This window comes from Stigmatopora argus, chromosome 1 (assembly GCF_051989625.1).
Source record: "Stigmatopora argus isolate UIUO_Sarg chromosome 1, RoL_Sarg_1.0, whole genome shotgun sequence".
NCBI classification, from domain to species: domain Eukaryota; kingdom Metazoa; phylum Chordata; class Actinopteri; order Syngnathiformes; family Syngnathidae; genus Stigmatopora; species Stigmatopora argus.
Window position 1 is genome coordinate 19,785,538 of NC_135387.1, and position 14,315 is coordinate 19,799,852.

General features: G+C 41.3%; 1 protein-coding gene across 3 annotated transcripts in view; it reads left to right on the forward strand.

The window, feature by feature from the left end:
* LOC144079219 (dedicator of cytokinesis protein 3-like) overlaps positions 1-14,315 on the forward strand; it is a 40,685-nt gene that overhangs the window by 18,887 nt on the left and 7,483 nt on the right. For all 3 annotated transcript variants that reach the window (XM_077607877.1, XM_077607862.1, XM_077607869.1), the window contains exons 11-43: positions 32-92; positions 173-320; positions 1,163-1,251; positions 2,405-2,530; positions 3,185-3,309; positions 3,425-3,587; positions 3,695-3,801; positions 4,467-4,638; positions 4,717-4,814; positions 5,542-5,625; positions 5,714-5,814; positions 5,900-5,981; positions 7,050-7,220; positions 7,767-7,959; positions 8,093-8,220; positions 8,366-8,512; positions 8,610-8,708; positions 8,794-8,888; positions 9,072-9,147; positions 9,232-9,332; positions 9,489-9,547; positions 9,658-9,806; positions 9,892-9,977; positions 10,107-10,133; positions 10,218-10,313; positions 10,681-10,741; positions 10,830-10,923; positions 11,493-11,641; positions 12,259-12,345; positions 12,440-12,544; positions 12,764-12,905; positions 13,203-13,369; positions 14,092-14,178. In XM_077607877.1, coding sequence (XP_077464003.1) covers positions 32-92; positions 173-320; positions 1,163-1,251; positions 2,405-2,530; positions 3,185-3,309; positions 3,425-3,587; positions 3,695-3,801; positions 4,467-4,638; positions 4,717-4,814; positions 5,542-5,625; positions 5,714-5,814; positions 5,900-5,981; positions 7,050-7,220; positions 7,767-7,959; positions 8,093-8,220; positions 8,366-8,512; positions 8,610-8,708; positions 8,794-8,888; positions 9,072-9,147; positions 9,232-9,332; positions 9,489-9,547; positions 9,658-9,806; positions 9,892-9,977; positions 10,107-10,133; positions 10,218-10,313; positions 10,681-10,741; positions 10,830-10,923; positions 11,493-11,641; positions 12,259-12,345; positions 12,440-12,544; positions 12,764-12,905; positions 13,203-13,369; positions 14,092-14,178 — 3,675 coding nt within the window. The remainder of the gene's footprint in view (positions 1-31; positions 93-172; positions 321-1,162; positions 1,252-2,404; positions 2,531-3,184; positions 3,310-3,424; positions 3,588-3,694; positions 3,802-4,466; positions 4,639-4,716; positions 4,815-5,541; positions 5,626-5,713; positions 5,815-5,899; positions 5,982-7,049; positions 7,221-7,766; positions 7,960-8,092; positions 8,221-8,365; positions 8,513-8,609; positions 8,709-8,793; positions 8,889-9,071; positions 9,148-9,231; positions 9,333-9,488; positions 9,548-9,657; positions 9,807-9,891; positions 9,978-10,106; positions 10,134-10,217; positions 10,314-10,680; positions 10,742-10,829; positions 10,924-11,492; positions 11,642-12,258; positions 12,346-12,439; positions 12,545-12,763; positions 12,906-13,202; positions 13,370-14,091; positions 14,179-14,315) is intronic.

The window sequence follows — 14,315 nt, forward strand, 5'->3', positions numbered from 1 at the left end:
AAAAATTCTGACTCTTCCATTTTCCCATCAGGACCTTAGCAGTAAAGACTTGAAGAGAGATCTGTACATTGTTGCACATGTCATGAGAACAGGTAAAGTACTGATAAATGTGTTTATGTATTAGTTTTAGTTCTCTCTCAGTGAAATGGTGACTTTTCGGGTTCCCTTTCAGGCCGTATGCTGCTAAACGATTCAAAGAAAGGACCACCACACGTGATGTACCGAAGACCGTACGGCTGCGCCGTTCTTGCTATGAGTGACGTTTTCCATACTATCACTGACCTCAAAGAGGAGAAGGACTTTGTGCTCAAAGTTTATACGTGAGTATTTGCAGTACAGTGTAAGAGTGGCCTTGGACTCCCTGCATTTGAATGCTGACGTGTTAGGAGTTCAATTATAGTAATGAAACCTCTGAAAGATCCTGAGACGTCTGAAAAATCACAAGATGTTTTTTAAGAAAGCTACCACTTATCTGATGAGCTAACACGGACAGGCTTTAGTTTAAAGTAAATACGTGATTAAAAATGCAAATAGTGACAATAGAAGGACTTATTTAGACTGTAATTTAATCCTGTTTAGCGTATATAATCATCCTATTTTTTCCACAGCTAATTTCATGACAGTTTTGATATTATAGTCTTCTACTGTTTAGAAGGAGCCTCATACAGAGGATCACAGAGCAAAGCTAGAGCGACAATCAAAATGAGAACAACAGTTGACCACTTTGTACACTGAGTCAACTGAGGTCACCGAGACACACCGTACCACAGACATGGTTACATTTTTGAGTAGTGGGGCCCTCTGCTTAGACCTTCCTTTTGAAAAGCAAGCAGTGATTCAATGCTGTGCTGCCTCCAAACTGTCGGCTCCTATAAGGCTCCAGCCTATGCGTTTCCCCGTGCCTTTCCCAGGGGCCTACAGGCCCTCAGTAATGAAAAAGACTGGTCGAGAGCGGGCTGTCAGTTTTGTTTAGTATGCTGAGCATTTGGGCTGACGTGCTACTTGATAGCAACTCCCCATGCTTCTACCTTTTCTCCAGGAGGAAATCAGCTTAGGGACACATGCTGTTCGTGCAATCCCCATGTGCACAATTCCTGCTCGCCCATCTGTTCCACTAATGGCTTTGCTACCAACTGCCCTACCTACCTGTTTTTCTCTCCAGATGTAACAACGAAAACGAGTGGTACCAGGTTCATGAAAACATCATCCGCAAATCCAACACCAAATACTCCGCTCCCAGCACCAACTATGGTAAACAGATTTTCTGTGAATCTTTGGAATATGCAGTGCTAACAGACAATGTTTTTATTGCGTGGTTAAACATTTTTGCCATCTGTTTCTGTTTTTCAAATATAAATTATTTTCTTTCTCTAAGCATGTTCTTCCTAGGCCTGCGTGGGGTTTTTCCGGGTACTCCGTTTCCTCCCACATTCCAAAAACATGCATGGTAGGCTGCTGATTGGACACTCTAAATTGCCTCTAGGTATGAGTGTAGGGGTGCCGTCTCCTCGTGCCCTGCTATCGGCTAGCCACCAATTCAGGGTATCCCCCGCCTCTGGCCCGAAGTCAGCTGGGATAGGCTCCAGCACCCCCAGCGACCCTAATGAGGAGAAATCGGTCCAGAAAATGAATGAATTTGAATTTCTTCTCTATGTAAAAATTGGTTAAACTAATGAAACTATGCCACTTTTTTACAAGCTAAATGTGAAGTAGAAGCACGGTACTACATTTGAGGACTTGTCTATACAGAGTATACTGATACTTGATGATGGCAGTATGTCTAGCAATTTTGATCAAATTTTGGTTGAACATTGGCATTATGTGTTGTTCACGCAGTAGATACAAAGCAAAGAAGAACGATAGAATAATCTAGAGTTTAGAATGGTGTCGTGTCGCTTCTATCGCCTCTATTTTTAGGCTTTAAGAAACATGATCTGGATCGTGTTAAGATTTCACCAATGCACAAATGACACAAAGCAATGAAAAACACCAGCATGTCTGTCTGAAATGTTGAATCCGAAGTAATTTTATTCTCAAACTGAAAAGCTGTGTCATAGCCACAGATTTACTTTTGTGCTTTGATGACGATACGGCAACTAACCGATAAGCTCATCAATTGTGCTTCCTAGTTAACTCGCCTCCTGCAGATTCACTCAAATCTGTGCCTGTCATTTCCCAGGCACTGCCAACATTTGCCTGATTGCAAGATATTTCTCACCCTCTGCATCGTCTCTTTTTGCTCTCATCTCTCCTGTCTATCCACCCGTCTGTCTATCATCTCCTCCCCCACACTCTGACTAATGCCCTTTAAATAACCCTCGGTCCTCCATTTGCTGCCCCCTACATCGCTTACCCTTCTGCTTCCTTTCTTCCATGTTCTTTTCACATCCCCCTTTGCTCTCAGGCCTCATCATTTCCCTGCAGCTGTTGAGGGGCGAGTTGGAGCAGATCAGACGGGAGAACCAGGCCGTGTTCAACCGAGCCCTGGCACTCACGCGCAAACTGGGTTTTCCAGATGTCATCATGCCAGGTAAGGAGCCAAAGAGCAGTGGACGTAATGAGCACAGAGTTACGCGGAGTGGGCCGGAGTCCAGAGGAGTAGGGCAACAGAAGGCCGAAGATCAGTTTACGCAGGATGTTGACGAGAGAGGAATGCCATGCGGAAAGGATGAGGTGGGAGCGAGATTGAAGCGCATAAACAAATAAAAAAGGAAACATGGAAATAGAAAAGCATGCACTCACACTACATTGTTACTACATCTTAAAGACACGTGGATGTGGCTCAATGCCAAGGACTCCAATTGTGAGAGCAATATGGCAAAGACTCCTTTATATATGTACTACTGTGTGCACAAAACAACAACAAAAGCCCAAGTTTGTGAATATACTCGGCGTGGTTAAGTTGAAAGCCAAGACCTTCCCCTTAAATGGCCTTTTTGTAGATTTCAAGAGAATGAACGGATCAGAATATTGAACAAATATTTGATATTTAATTAATATACAATATTTATGTAGTTTGTATGACTGTCAAGTTCTTTTTTTTTGCTTAAATTGGCATTTTATTGTCCTGGATTGGTATCTCAAGGGATATTATGAATCCTGCATGGTTCGCTTTAAGCTATGTTGAGGCACATACTTTTATGCTCATTGTGCCATTTTTCTCTCTGCTCTTACTCTTTTTCAGGTGACATTCGCAATGACTTGTACTTAACCCTGGAACGAGGCGAGTTTGAGCGGGGTGGCAAGAGCGTGCAGAAGAACATCGAAGTGACGCTTTATGTCCTCTACGCCGATGGGGACACTCTCAAAGTATGATACGTGTCAAATATGATTCACTCAGCATATTAGCATCCCACCAGTCATGATGAGTACATTAGTTCTCTGCCAGCATCTGCTCCATGCTTGCTGCATCCTTCTTTTTCAGGACTGCATCAGTTTGGGCAGTGGTGAGCCAAACATGACTGAATATCGCTCCTTCGTCCTCTACCACAACAACAGTCCTCGCTGGAGTGAGATGGTCAAGCTTCCCATCCCCATAGATCGCTTCCGGGGCTCTCACCTACGCTTTGAGTTCAGACACTGTTCCAGTGAGTCAGTCCTGATGGCCAGAGGCATTTGGCTTTCATTTCCTGGAACGCATTAGCACAGTCAGGGTGACTTATGCATCAGGTCACTGACATCTTTGTCATTTCAGCTAAAGACAAAGGGGAGAAAAAACTTTTCGGCTTTGCTTTCACTCCCCTAATGAGAGAGGATGGGACGACACTATCTGACGAGAGCCATGAGCTGTATGTCTACAAGGTGAGATCCTGCTCAACATACGCCAGCTACAAGACAAGAGTCATGAAAATTGTTCTCAAGACTAGCCGATTTTTCAATTAGTCAAGTTAGTGATTTCCCATCACCATTTGCTTCACAGGACCCATAAAATTAATATACGCAGACAACAAATTACTATATATATATATATACTTTTTTCTTTTTTTCTTTGGTCACGCCATTTTATAAATACACTGCAAAAAGTAACCATACCACCCACAAGACATTCGGTAGATTTGTTAAATTAGACATCATTTGAGAATCTGGTGCTGGTCTTAGCTAGAGAAAAATTGCCCAAAATCTTCAGATTCATTCCTTCTGCTAATGCTAATAGAACTATAGGACAATCCAAAAGCCAAGAAAAAAAAGAATTGGTGTTAGAAAAAAGAAAAAAATGTGGAAAGCGACCTTTTTCCAATCTGCTGACATTGCTAGAAGTTAATCCTAGCGCTTGTGTTACAGTTCAGATCTGCACAAGAATGGGCTAAGAATGGGCCTATTTAAACCTGGCTTGTGTCTGTATATGAATAATATATGCAGTGTTATGCTATCTGCCACCATGAGGATTGGGAAGCTTTCGTAAACTGACCCTTTCGAAGTGCTTGTACAGGCAAGCCGTTTCCCATTATTGCATCTGTCTGCTGCAGTGTGATGAAAACGCCACCTTCAGTAATCAGGGCCTGTACCTCAGCTTGCCGTGCTGCAAGGAGGACTTTAACAGCTGTCCCAATCTGCCGGCTAATTTGCCATTCCAGAGGAGCCCCAAAGAGACTTTCTGGGTTTCCACCATACTCTGCTCCACAAAACTCACACAGAATGGTAACAATGCATGTTCTTGAACAAAATAATTGACCGTGCGTTTTGTAGGTTTCACCTTATGATGTGTACTATGTTCAGTGGACCTGTTGGCACTTTTAAACTGGAAAACCCACCCGGACAGGGTGCTGGACATCCTTGGTCGATTGCGTCAGATCAGTGGAGAGGAGATTGTCAAGGTCAATACTGTCAAATATATTCATTACTTACTACACTAATAAGTACTTTGCCCTCTGTAATGCAGTAGAGTGTCTTAATTGCATTGGACACACATTTTCTAAGATATTAACCTTCAGCAGCCGTGCCATTTAATCTTATTCAGGCACTATTAAAACTCTGACTTCTCTAATTGTTCACCTCACGATTAAAATGCAAGAGAATTAGACGCAGACAATGGATTGGCCTCCGTTGCATTTATCACAGGGATAGTTTTTTTTGCTGCTAAAACAATATCTATATTGATATTAAAGTAGATGTTACTAAAGATGTTTTAGGTGAATAAAGTTAAAGCATGTTTATTGTATCCAGTCAAGCAGCTTATTAGCCACACAGATTTCTTTGTAAGTTCTACAAACATCATTGGCAAAGCCCCAATGAATTTAGATTCAAAGGCTCCCTAAAAAACTTCATTGGCTATCTTTGAAACAGAGGCATCACTTCAACAACAATTGAAATTGATGAATTATTCAGTAATTAATAATGGTTTGTTTCTGTTAGTATAAATAAAAAAGGATGACAAGTGACTTTGGGCTTTTGAACAGTAAGCAACTTTAATTTTTAAATCAAAAGTCAAATATAATGTAGTGGTAAATATTAAGTTCAGTATGTTAACAACAAATCTTAACGTGCATTTTACTCAATATATTCAGTAATTGACTTTGATCCTTTTCCTTTTCATACTAACAGTTCATTCGAGATGTCCTGGATACACTCTTTTGTCTTTTAGATGACAATACCGATAAATACGGTCCTCTGGTTTTCCAGTCTTTGGTAAGGCAACAGTTGTAATGTCATAATTATTTATTATAAGGGAAGGAACTGTGGATAAATCTGCCATTTATGTATGTTTGGGTTTCAGGTATTTATTATCAACTTGCTCAGGGATAGCCGCTTCTACCACTTTCGCCCAGTAATGGACTCGTACATCCAAAACCACTTTGCTGGAGCTTTGGCATACAAGTACTAAAACAGTTATTACTTCCTTTTGGATACACCATTTATGTAAGCAAAATCCACAAAATAATTTCAAACAATGTGCATGTAGGGAACTTATTCGATGCCTGAAGTGGTACATGGATCGCTCAGCCGAAGTCGTCCGGCAAGATCACATCCAGGAAGCTATGCGGGTAAAGCATTTTTTTAATTCACTACTGTACTTTATGTGGTTCACTTTTAGAAGGAAAGAGAACCCCCATCGCTGCAGTGGCGTAAATCGATTAGTATGGAATCAGGAAATGCTTGACGCCAAAGACTTGCTAAGGTGTAATGCGATGCTTCGGGAAGTCAGTTGGCCGCTGAGAAAACAGAAAATGTGGAACAGTCGATTGACTCATGCAGAGTGCAGTATTTCAATAGATTAGAGTTTGCTGTAAGACTGCTGTCAGGAATTACGGGCAAACTAATTTAAGCAATGTCTTTCTTCCCTTCGACCGAAGCGCAATTCCCAAACATAATAATCTCTAATGGCATTTGATTAGGAAAGTGCATAATCATTGTGTAAAATCACAGGAAAAATCTTTCTACCATCAACAAAATAACAGCACTAGCCATATAGTACCGCAGGTGACCAAAACTCTAAATGTTTAGAATATAGTATTGATGCATTGATTTGGTTCAATATCCTGATTGTTTACGTGAATTTAAGATGTTTCTGATAATTATAAATATAAATTACGAATCTGTAACTATCACTTATGCTCTCTCTTTTGCCGAGAAAACGCACCTTATGGAGAAGCACTACCAATTTCGTCATACGCAGTTTCTGGGTGTGATGACAAATAGGCTTTTGTTGTTGATGATGACGACAGGGCCTATGTCCGATTATTATTATTAAATATGTATACATAATTTTGCGCTATTCTATTCTATTGAAGGTCATTGTAGTGAATTAAAACCAAATCGTGGCAGATTTTGTAATATCAGAAAATAATATATCCTTGTCCAATATTATTATACATTAATATATTGTTATAAATGACGTAACTACCTGTCAAGTGTTGGAAATTAATAAGGGTCTCATTCACAAGCAGACTACCCTCTAAACTTTAAGTCTTTTTTTAAGAATCATTGCTAAATTGTTACTTGCTAGTCATATATCGATATTTACACATTTTCAGAAGATTTACATTTGCCATAGTTGTAGCAAAAATGAGAAAGTCCAAGCTTGGAAAAACTCTCTTCACATCCCAACTTAGGCACTGGAGTACCTGTTCAAGTTCATCGTCCAGTCTCGAATACTGTACGTACGGGCAACCTGCGGAATGGAGGAGGAGCAGTTCCGTGCCAGCATTCAGGAGCTCTTTCAATCCATTCGCTTTGTGCTGAGCCTGGACAGCCGCAGCTCAGAGAACCTCGTCTTCACTCAGGTCTGAACGGAGAATTTATTTGCTGTCTTCTTACATACACACATATTACCATCTTTTTCTAAGTTTGATTTATTTGCATCTTTTATATGTCCATTGTCAGAGTTGGAATTTACGTTTCATTGATTAATTTTCTTTCTTGTTTCATTTTTTTTATTTTCATGTTTTGTGTGCCATTTTGTGCATTGTCCTACTTTGCCCCTTTCTTGGCTTGATCTTGGAGGGGTGCGAGCCGCTGCATGTCTCTATGGTATTGCTCCAGGTCTGTCGTCAATCTCAGTAAGTCATTATACATTAAATGTTGGTCCCACAACTATCGGACATACTAAGCTGCCATTGATGTTTACATTTGGGACCTGTTCTCCCGTTTTAAAAATAAAAAGAGCGGAGTAGGTCTGAAGTGCCAGGTTGTGTTAGCAACTTTCATCTGTAATATTAATCACTGATCATTTCTCGAGCGATTTCCCAACCTGGGGCTCTTCTCTAAAACTTTGCAACATTATCCAGCATTGGATAACGCTCAGGTCCTTGTTTTTGTTCAACTCCCAGGCGGCGCTGTTGAACAGTTTCCCCGATATTTTTGATGAGCTGCTGCAGATGTTCACAGTTCAGGAAGTGGCAGAATATGTCCGTGGCACCCTTGGAAGTATGCCCAGCACCGTTGACATTGGCCAATCAATGGACGTTGTCAAATTGCAGTCGATTGCGCGGACTGTGGAAAGCCGGCTCTTCTTCTTCCCCGGTGAGAATTTCCGTGTGACAATGAAAAATGATAGCATCATAGCCAGTGTACATCTATGGATTTTTGTCTAATGGTGGCAGAGCACAAATAATGACAAATTCATCCATCCTCTTTCTCTGGTCTGTCCCTCAAGAGTCTCGAAGCATTTTGCTGCCAGTTGTTCTGCACCACATTCACTTGCACTTGCGCCAGCAGAGGGAGCTGCTCATCTGTTCCGGGATCCTTGGCAGCATCTTCTCCATCATTAAAAGCAGTTCTATGGTAGGCTCCCTTGGCACGTCAATAAAAAGGGCAATAGTTTCCAACGCAGATTGGGTCATTGCTCATCAGTTTTTAATTGTCCGGAATTGGAATACATCATTTTCAGATGGCTTTATGGTGATCTTTCTAACTTGCCTGCTCTCAGGAGTCGTCCGTTCAGGAGGAAGTGGAGATGATGGTGGAGAGTCTCTTGGATGTGTTGCTGCAGACCCTACTGTCAATCTTGAGCAAGTCTCACTCTGTGGAGACATCCAGGGGCCAGCGCTGCCCGCAGTGCACTGCAGAGATAACGGTAAACTCAATAAATCCTTCGTTTGTGTGGACAAATCCACGTATTTCTGCATTTCATTAACTTTACACACTTTTATCTATACATTTCCTTCTACTAGGGGGAATATGTGTCCTGCCTTCTCTCTCTGCTCCGACAGATGACAGAGATCCATTTTCACCATCTACTCAACAACTTCCATAGCAAAGAAGAGCTCAAAGTGGGAAAACTAGATGAAGAGTTGGATTATTTTTTCCCCTTGAAAGCTCATTCCTAAACTAGACTTGAAATGTTTTTGCCTGTAGGAGTTCCTGTTAAAGATCTTTTGTGTATTCCGGAATTTGATGAAACTAACCATCTTCCCTCGAGATTGGAGTGTCATGAGACTTCTAACCAGCCAGTGAGTTTGACATGCACTCGATGTCCTACTAAAGGTTAGGTAGTAGTACAGGTCGCCATTAGATCAGACTCTCTTCAAATTACCCTGTTGTGAAGGTTACCTAGCTGTTGTCTTTGCCAGCTATTTTTAGTTGCTACCTTTCTTTAGAGATGACAGTGACACGGTCGCTTTGTTTTTCTACAGCATCATTGTTGTGACAACCCAGCTTCTTTCTCCGGCGCTTCACAAGAACTTTTCTGAAGCGGATTTCGATTTCAAGGTCTGTTTGTGCATTGTGCAAACAATGTAGTATTTCCATGACTTGCCCAGTCTTTGGTGATCTTTTGTTTTTTCTTTGTTTTAGGTATGGAATTCCTTCTTCAGTCTCACCGTGCTGTACATCAATCAGCCCAGTCTCCAGCTGGAGTCAGTCGGACCCGCTAAGAAAAAGAAAGTTCTGGACAAGTAAGTGCCTGCCATGTCATTTGCATACAAATGTTGCAATTCCTTGCGACTATGGATGTATGAGATTTTATGATTTGGATGTTTCGTGTGTTGCTCTGTACACTTTCATTCCCTTGTCTTCTTGTAATTGACCTTTAGCTTATCTTTTATCTGCAGGTATGGAGATATGAGAGTACTGATGGCGTATGAACTCTTTAGCATGTGGCAAAAATTAGGTTTGACTCTTTCTTTGTATAACATGAAAAGATTGACACTTTGTGAATCTGAATTTCACAAGATACTTAACATGATCTAGTGTTGGCTTTATTTTATTTTTTCTATTTAGGTGACAACAAACCCCACTTCATCCCAGGAATGATGGGCCCCTTTCTGGGTGTCACCCTGGTCCCTCAGACTGAAGTTCGGAACATTATGATTCCAATTTTCCATGACATGATGGACTGGGAGCAAAGGAAAAATGGAAACTTCAAACAGGTCATCATGACATTTAGTTGCTTTCTTTGTGCTCTGGTAGCAAGGCCCACAAATCTTTGGCTGATTGTGCCTGTGTTGTGCGTAGGTGGAAGCAGAGTTGATGGATAAGCTGGATAGCATGGTGTCTGATGGCAAAGGCGATGATAATCACAGGGAGCTCTTCAGCCTTTTGTGAGTATCAAACCTGCTCTCTGACATTCTTCAGACATTCTTGCCTGCTTAAAACCACCATCAAACAAAAAACAGCAGATCACCATACAAACAGATTCATACATATTGTTTTTGTCTTTTTCACCATAGGACTCAATTGTTTGGCCCTTACCCTAGGTGAGTGACATCATTACCAAAGAATTATGAGATGTCCTTCCACTCATACTAAACACATAATGTGTGATAATTGCTTGTATCTAGTCTGCTGGAGAAGATAGAACAGGAGACATGGAGAGAGACAGGCATCTCCTTTGTCACATCAGTCACGAGGCTCGTGGAGCGACTGCTAGACTACAGGTAAAGTGAAGAAGAGAGGTGCTGTATGGGCAAAAGTATTATATTAATAATCGGACATAGGCTTTGTCATCATCATCATTGACTCAACAAAAGCCTAATTGTCATCATACCCAGAAACTGCGTATGCCAAAATTGGTATTGCACTCTTTTGGAAGTATACGAGGCATCTCTCCTTACGTGCCACAATTTGTGTAGCGTACATAAGAAATATACATTAAAGCATGAGTTTGTAAATATCTATATCAATATATATAAAATAACGGTTCATCGTGGAGCTCCCCGTGTGGGGATATGTTTTCAGGGTCTCTAAAAAGAGTTGGGTCAGAATTTTATTTGTATTTGGTATTTTTTCAAAAACTTTGTTCAGGGACTGCATGAAAGGCGATGAAGTTGACAATAAGAAAATGGGCGGCTCTGTCAACCTGATGGTGAGACATCTTTATCAGAATCGGTTCAGTCTGTTCCCATGTTGTAGCATTTCAAATGACTTTTTTTCTCCCCCACACAAAATCCCAGAACTTTTACAAATCGGAGGTCAACAAGGAGGACATGTACATTCGTTACATTCATAAGCTTTGTGACCTCCATCTCCAAGCGGAAGACTATACAGGTATCCAAAGTACCAGCTTCTTTATGACTCAAGTCTAGATTGGATTATTGTGAACAGGAAGTCATGATGAATTTGTGGGTAAATGATATAAATATGACTTTTTAATCAAGTACTACTATCTTAATACAAACAGGCTGACACCAAGTCATTGCATAGATACAAACACAATAAAAAATATTCAGACTGAACACCAGGATTTTTGTGCCTAAGTAGCCTATAGGGTAAAAACAACAATAACAGCCCTATGGCCAATGTTGCTGTGTAGTACCCCAAAAATAGTGCAGTTCCTAAGCTATTAGCTGCAGAGAGGACAGAGATTTACAGATATAATTTCATCTGTGAGGCTGAACTTTGTTCCTCTGGTCTTTTATACATCAGAAGACAGCTGCCACGCTTTAGGTGGCTTCTGACATCTGTTCACACAAAATATGGCCCAAACTGGCTGAAAGGTACCAGCATGCTCTGGTGGCCAATCTGTGAAAACTATCCAAGATGTGTCGCTCTTATGGAAGAGCAGAAATTAGAATTTCGCAACACTTTCTTCCTAAACTGCGAATCATTCCCCACAGAGGCTGCATTCACTCTACTGCTATACTGGGAGCTTCTCCATTGGGAAGACCGGCCCTTACGGGATTTTCTCCACTATCCGTGCCAGAGCGAGTGGCAGCGCAAGGAAAATCTGAGTCGTAAAATCCTTCACTACTTCAACAAGGGAAAGGTAAGGCAACACTGATCTTAATTGATCTAGCATCCAACCCGAAATTCCTTTCTGACATCAGAGGGAGCATAGATCATCAACTCCTGCTTCCTGACATGATTTGCTTTTGCATTTTAGAGTTGATTTTAGATTTTTTGATTTTTTTTATTAGCTTTTAAATCTTCCAATAATCTTCTCCCCCCGCCTTACATCTCCAGGGTGCTCCATTAACCTTGCACGAGGCCCTAGGCCAAGTGATCAAGGACAAGCTCAGTGGGGTTGAGGTTTTGGGAATTTTGTTTTAACTTGCCGTTTTTATTGTTTTTAACCTATTCTAGTGTTTATTAATTGATTTAGTTTTGAGTGATTTATCCTTTTGGCTTACTAGTTATGTGCAACACTTTGTTTCAGCTGCCTTTGTTTTTAAATGCTTTATAATTAATGTTGAGTTTAGAGCGTAGTTGATTTAAATCTACATACAGTAATTAACCAGTAATTATTTACTCTAATCTCTACTACAGTAATCTCAAACAAAGGGTACTTGTGACATTGTGTTCCATTTGCTGTGATAGAAAAATATATAATTATTATATTTATAAGGATATATAAATATATTATTCTTGTATGCCGTCCTGCAGTGCTGGGAATATGGTATCTCTCTATGTCGGGAGCTGGCTTTCCAGTATGAAACGTTATATGATTACCAGAGCCTCAGCTGGATAAGGGTAAGTCAAGTCACTGTCACTCCTGGTGGTATTCTCATTCCTAAGTAAGTGTTTCTCTGCTTAGCTATTTTCATCCCGTGTCATTGCATATCAGAAAATGGAGGCAGCGTACTACGACAACATTATCGAGCAGCAGCGGATTGAACCCGAGTTTTTCCGAATGGGCTTCTACGGCAGGAAGTTTCCGTTCTTCCTCAGGGTAAGACTTTCCGAGTTTAGTCTGGTCCCTTATGTGCTCAGGATGAGATGATGTCAATAAATCCAAAACTCACAGACAAAGAAAGTGTGTTGTTAAAAAATGCATTTGTGGCTCTTTCTACTTTGAGCTTAGCTGTTTAAGTAAAGTTGCTCCTCTTCCCCAAGCAGAGCCAATTCATCCCTCTGTCACTCTTGTGAATGCATTGCTCTCTCTTTCAAGAACAAAGAGTTTGTCTGTCGTGGCTATGACTACGAACGGCTGGAGGACTTCCAGCAAAGGATGCTGGGAGAGTTTCCGCAAGCCATCGCCATGCAGCATCCCAACCAACCTGATGACACCATCCTGCAGAGTGATGCTCAGTGTATCCCATTCACTGCCGCCCCTATTAATAGTCTCAACTTTTTTTTCAGTTAGAATTATTTTTTGGTTAGGGTTGCTTATATTTTAGCCTCTTCTACGGATGTTACATCGGATTATGATATTGTTTTACAGAAAATCCCAATGTATTTTTGAAGTCGTATTATTATTTTTGTATTTATCATTGAGCAAATGCACATTAGATGGAATGGTCCTAAATAGCAGATAATAGTACAGTTTAGAAGTGTATTTTTTGTGATAGTCTGCCTGTCAAGTTTGATCCTTGACAGTCATGTGGTAGACTTGCAGATCTATGCGGTGACTCCAGTGTCAGACATCTCAGATGTGCCTCAATTGGAGCGTGTGCCCGAAAGGATCAAGAGCTTCTACCGCATCAACAATGTCAGCCGCTTCCACTATGACAGGCCTTTCCACAAGGGCCCCAAGGACCGCGAAAATGAGTTCAGGGTATGGTAAACCAGTCGCTGCCTTAACTTTGATCTAGTACCACTTTAAACCCAGAATAGTGAGGCCTGGTACTGCAAAAGCAGTGACTCCTCTTGGTGGACACAAAAGAGAATTTCATACAGAAGCGCTTGAACGTGACGAGATAAAGTACAGTAGGCTTTGTGTTTGTGTTAAATACACAATGGTACGGTTTATGTTTTAATGTTTTGTGGAAGCATGGAGGGGCGGCCCGGCGGCTGAGTGGTTAGCGCGTCGGCCTCACATTGGGGGACCTGGGTTCAAATCCAAGTCGGTCCACCTGTGTGGAGTTTGCATGTTCTCCCCGGGCCTGCGTGGGTTTTCTCCGGGTACTCCGGCTTCCTCCCACATTCCAAAGACATGGTAGGCTGATTGGACACTCTAAATTGCCCCTAGATATGAGTGTGAGTGCGAATGGTTGTCTGACTCTATGTGTTCCATATTACTGATTGGCGACTAGTTAAGGTTGTAGTCCGCCTTACACCTTGGTTTAAACATTTTTAAGGACCCCACATGATACACTAGTGTCAAACTGCGTCTTAAATGTGACAGCAACTGCGTTTCACTTCATTTCATAATCGTGTCGAGCGACATGGCACTCTGTGGGATTGCTACCCATTTCCCCACTGTTACAGACTGACCCCAATCTAAATGCCTGATGTACTAGATGCGTGACAATTCTCTCTTGTCTGCCTGCTCCACAGAGCCTGTGGATTGAGAGAACCACCCTGATCCTCTCCCGCCCTCTCCCGGGCATCTCCCGTTGGGCTGAAGTGGAAAAGAGAGAAGTGGTGAGGAATGTCATTACTTATTGTGCACTTTTGCATATTTTACAGACGCTTTTGAGTCATCATTTCACTTCATTCATTTTCACTCCTCAACTTTGAACTGCAAAATTTATCGAATGAGTTCAAAAATATTTTTGGGG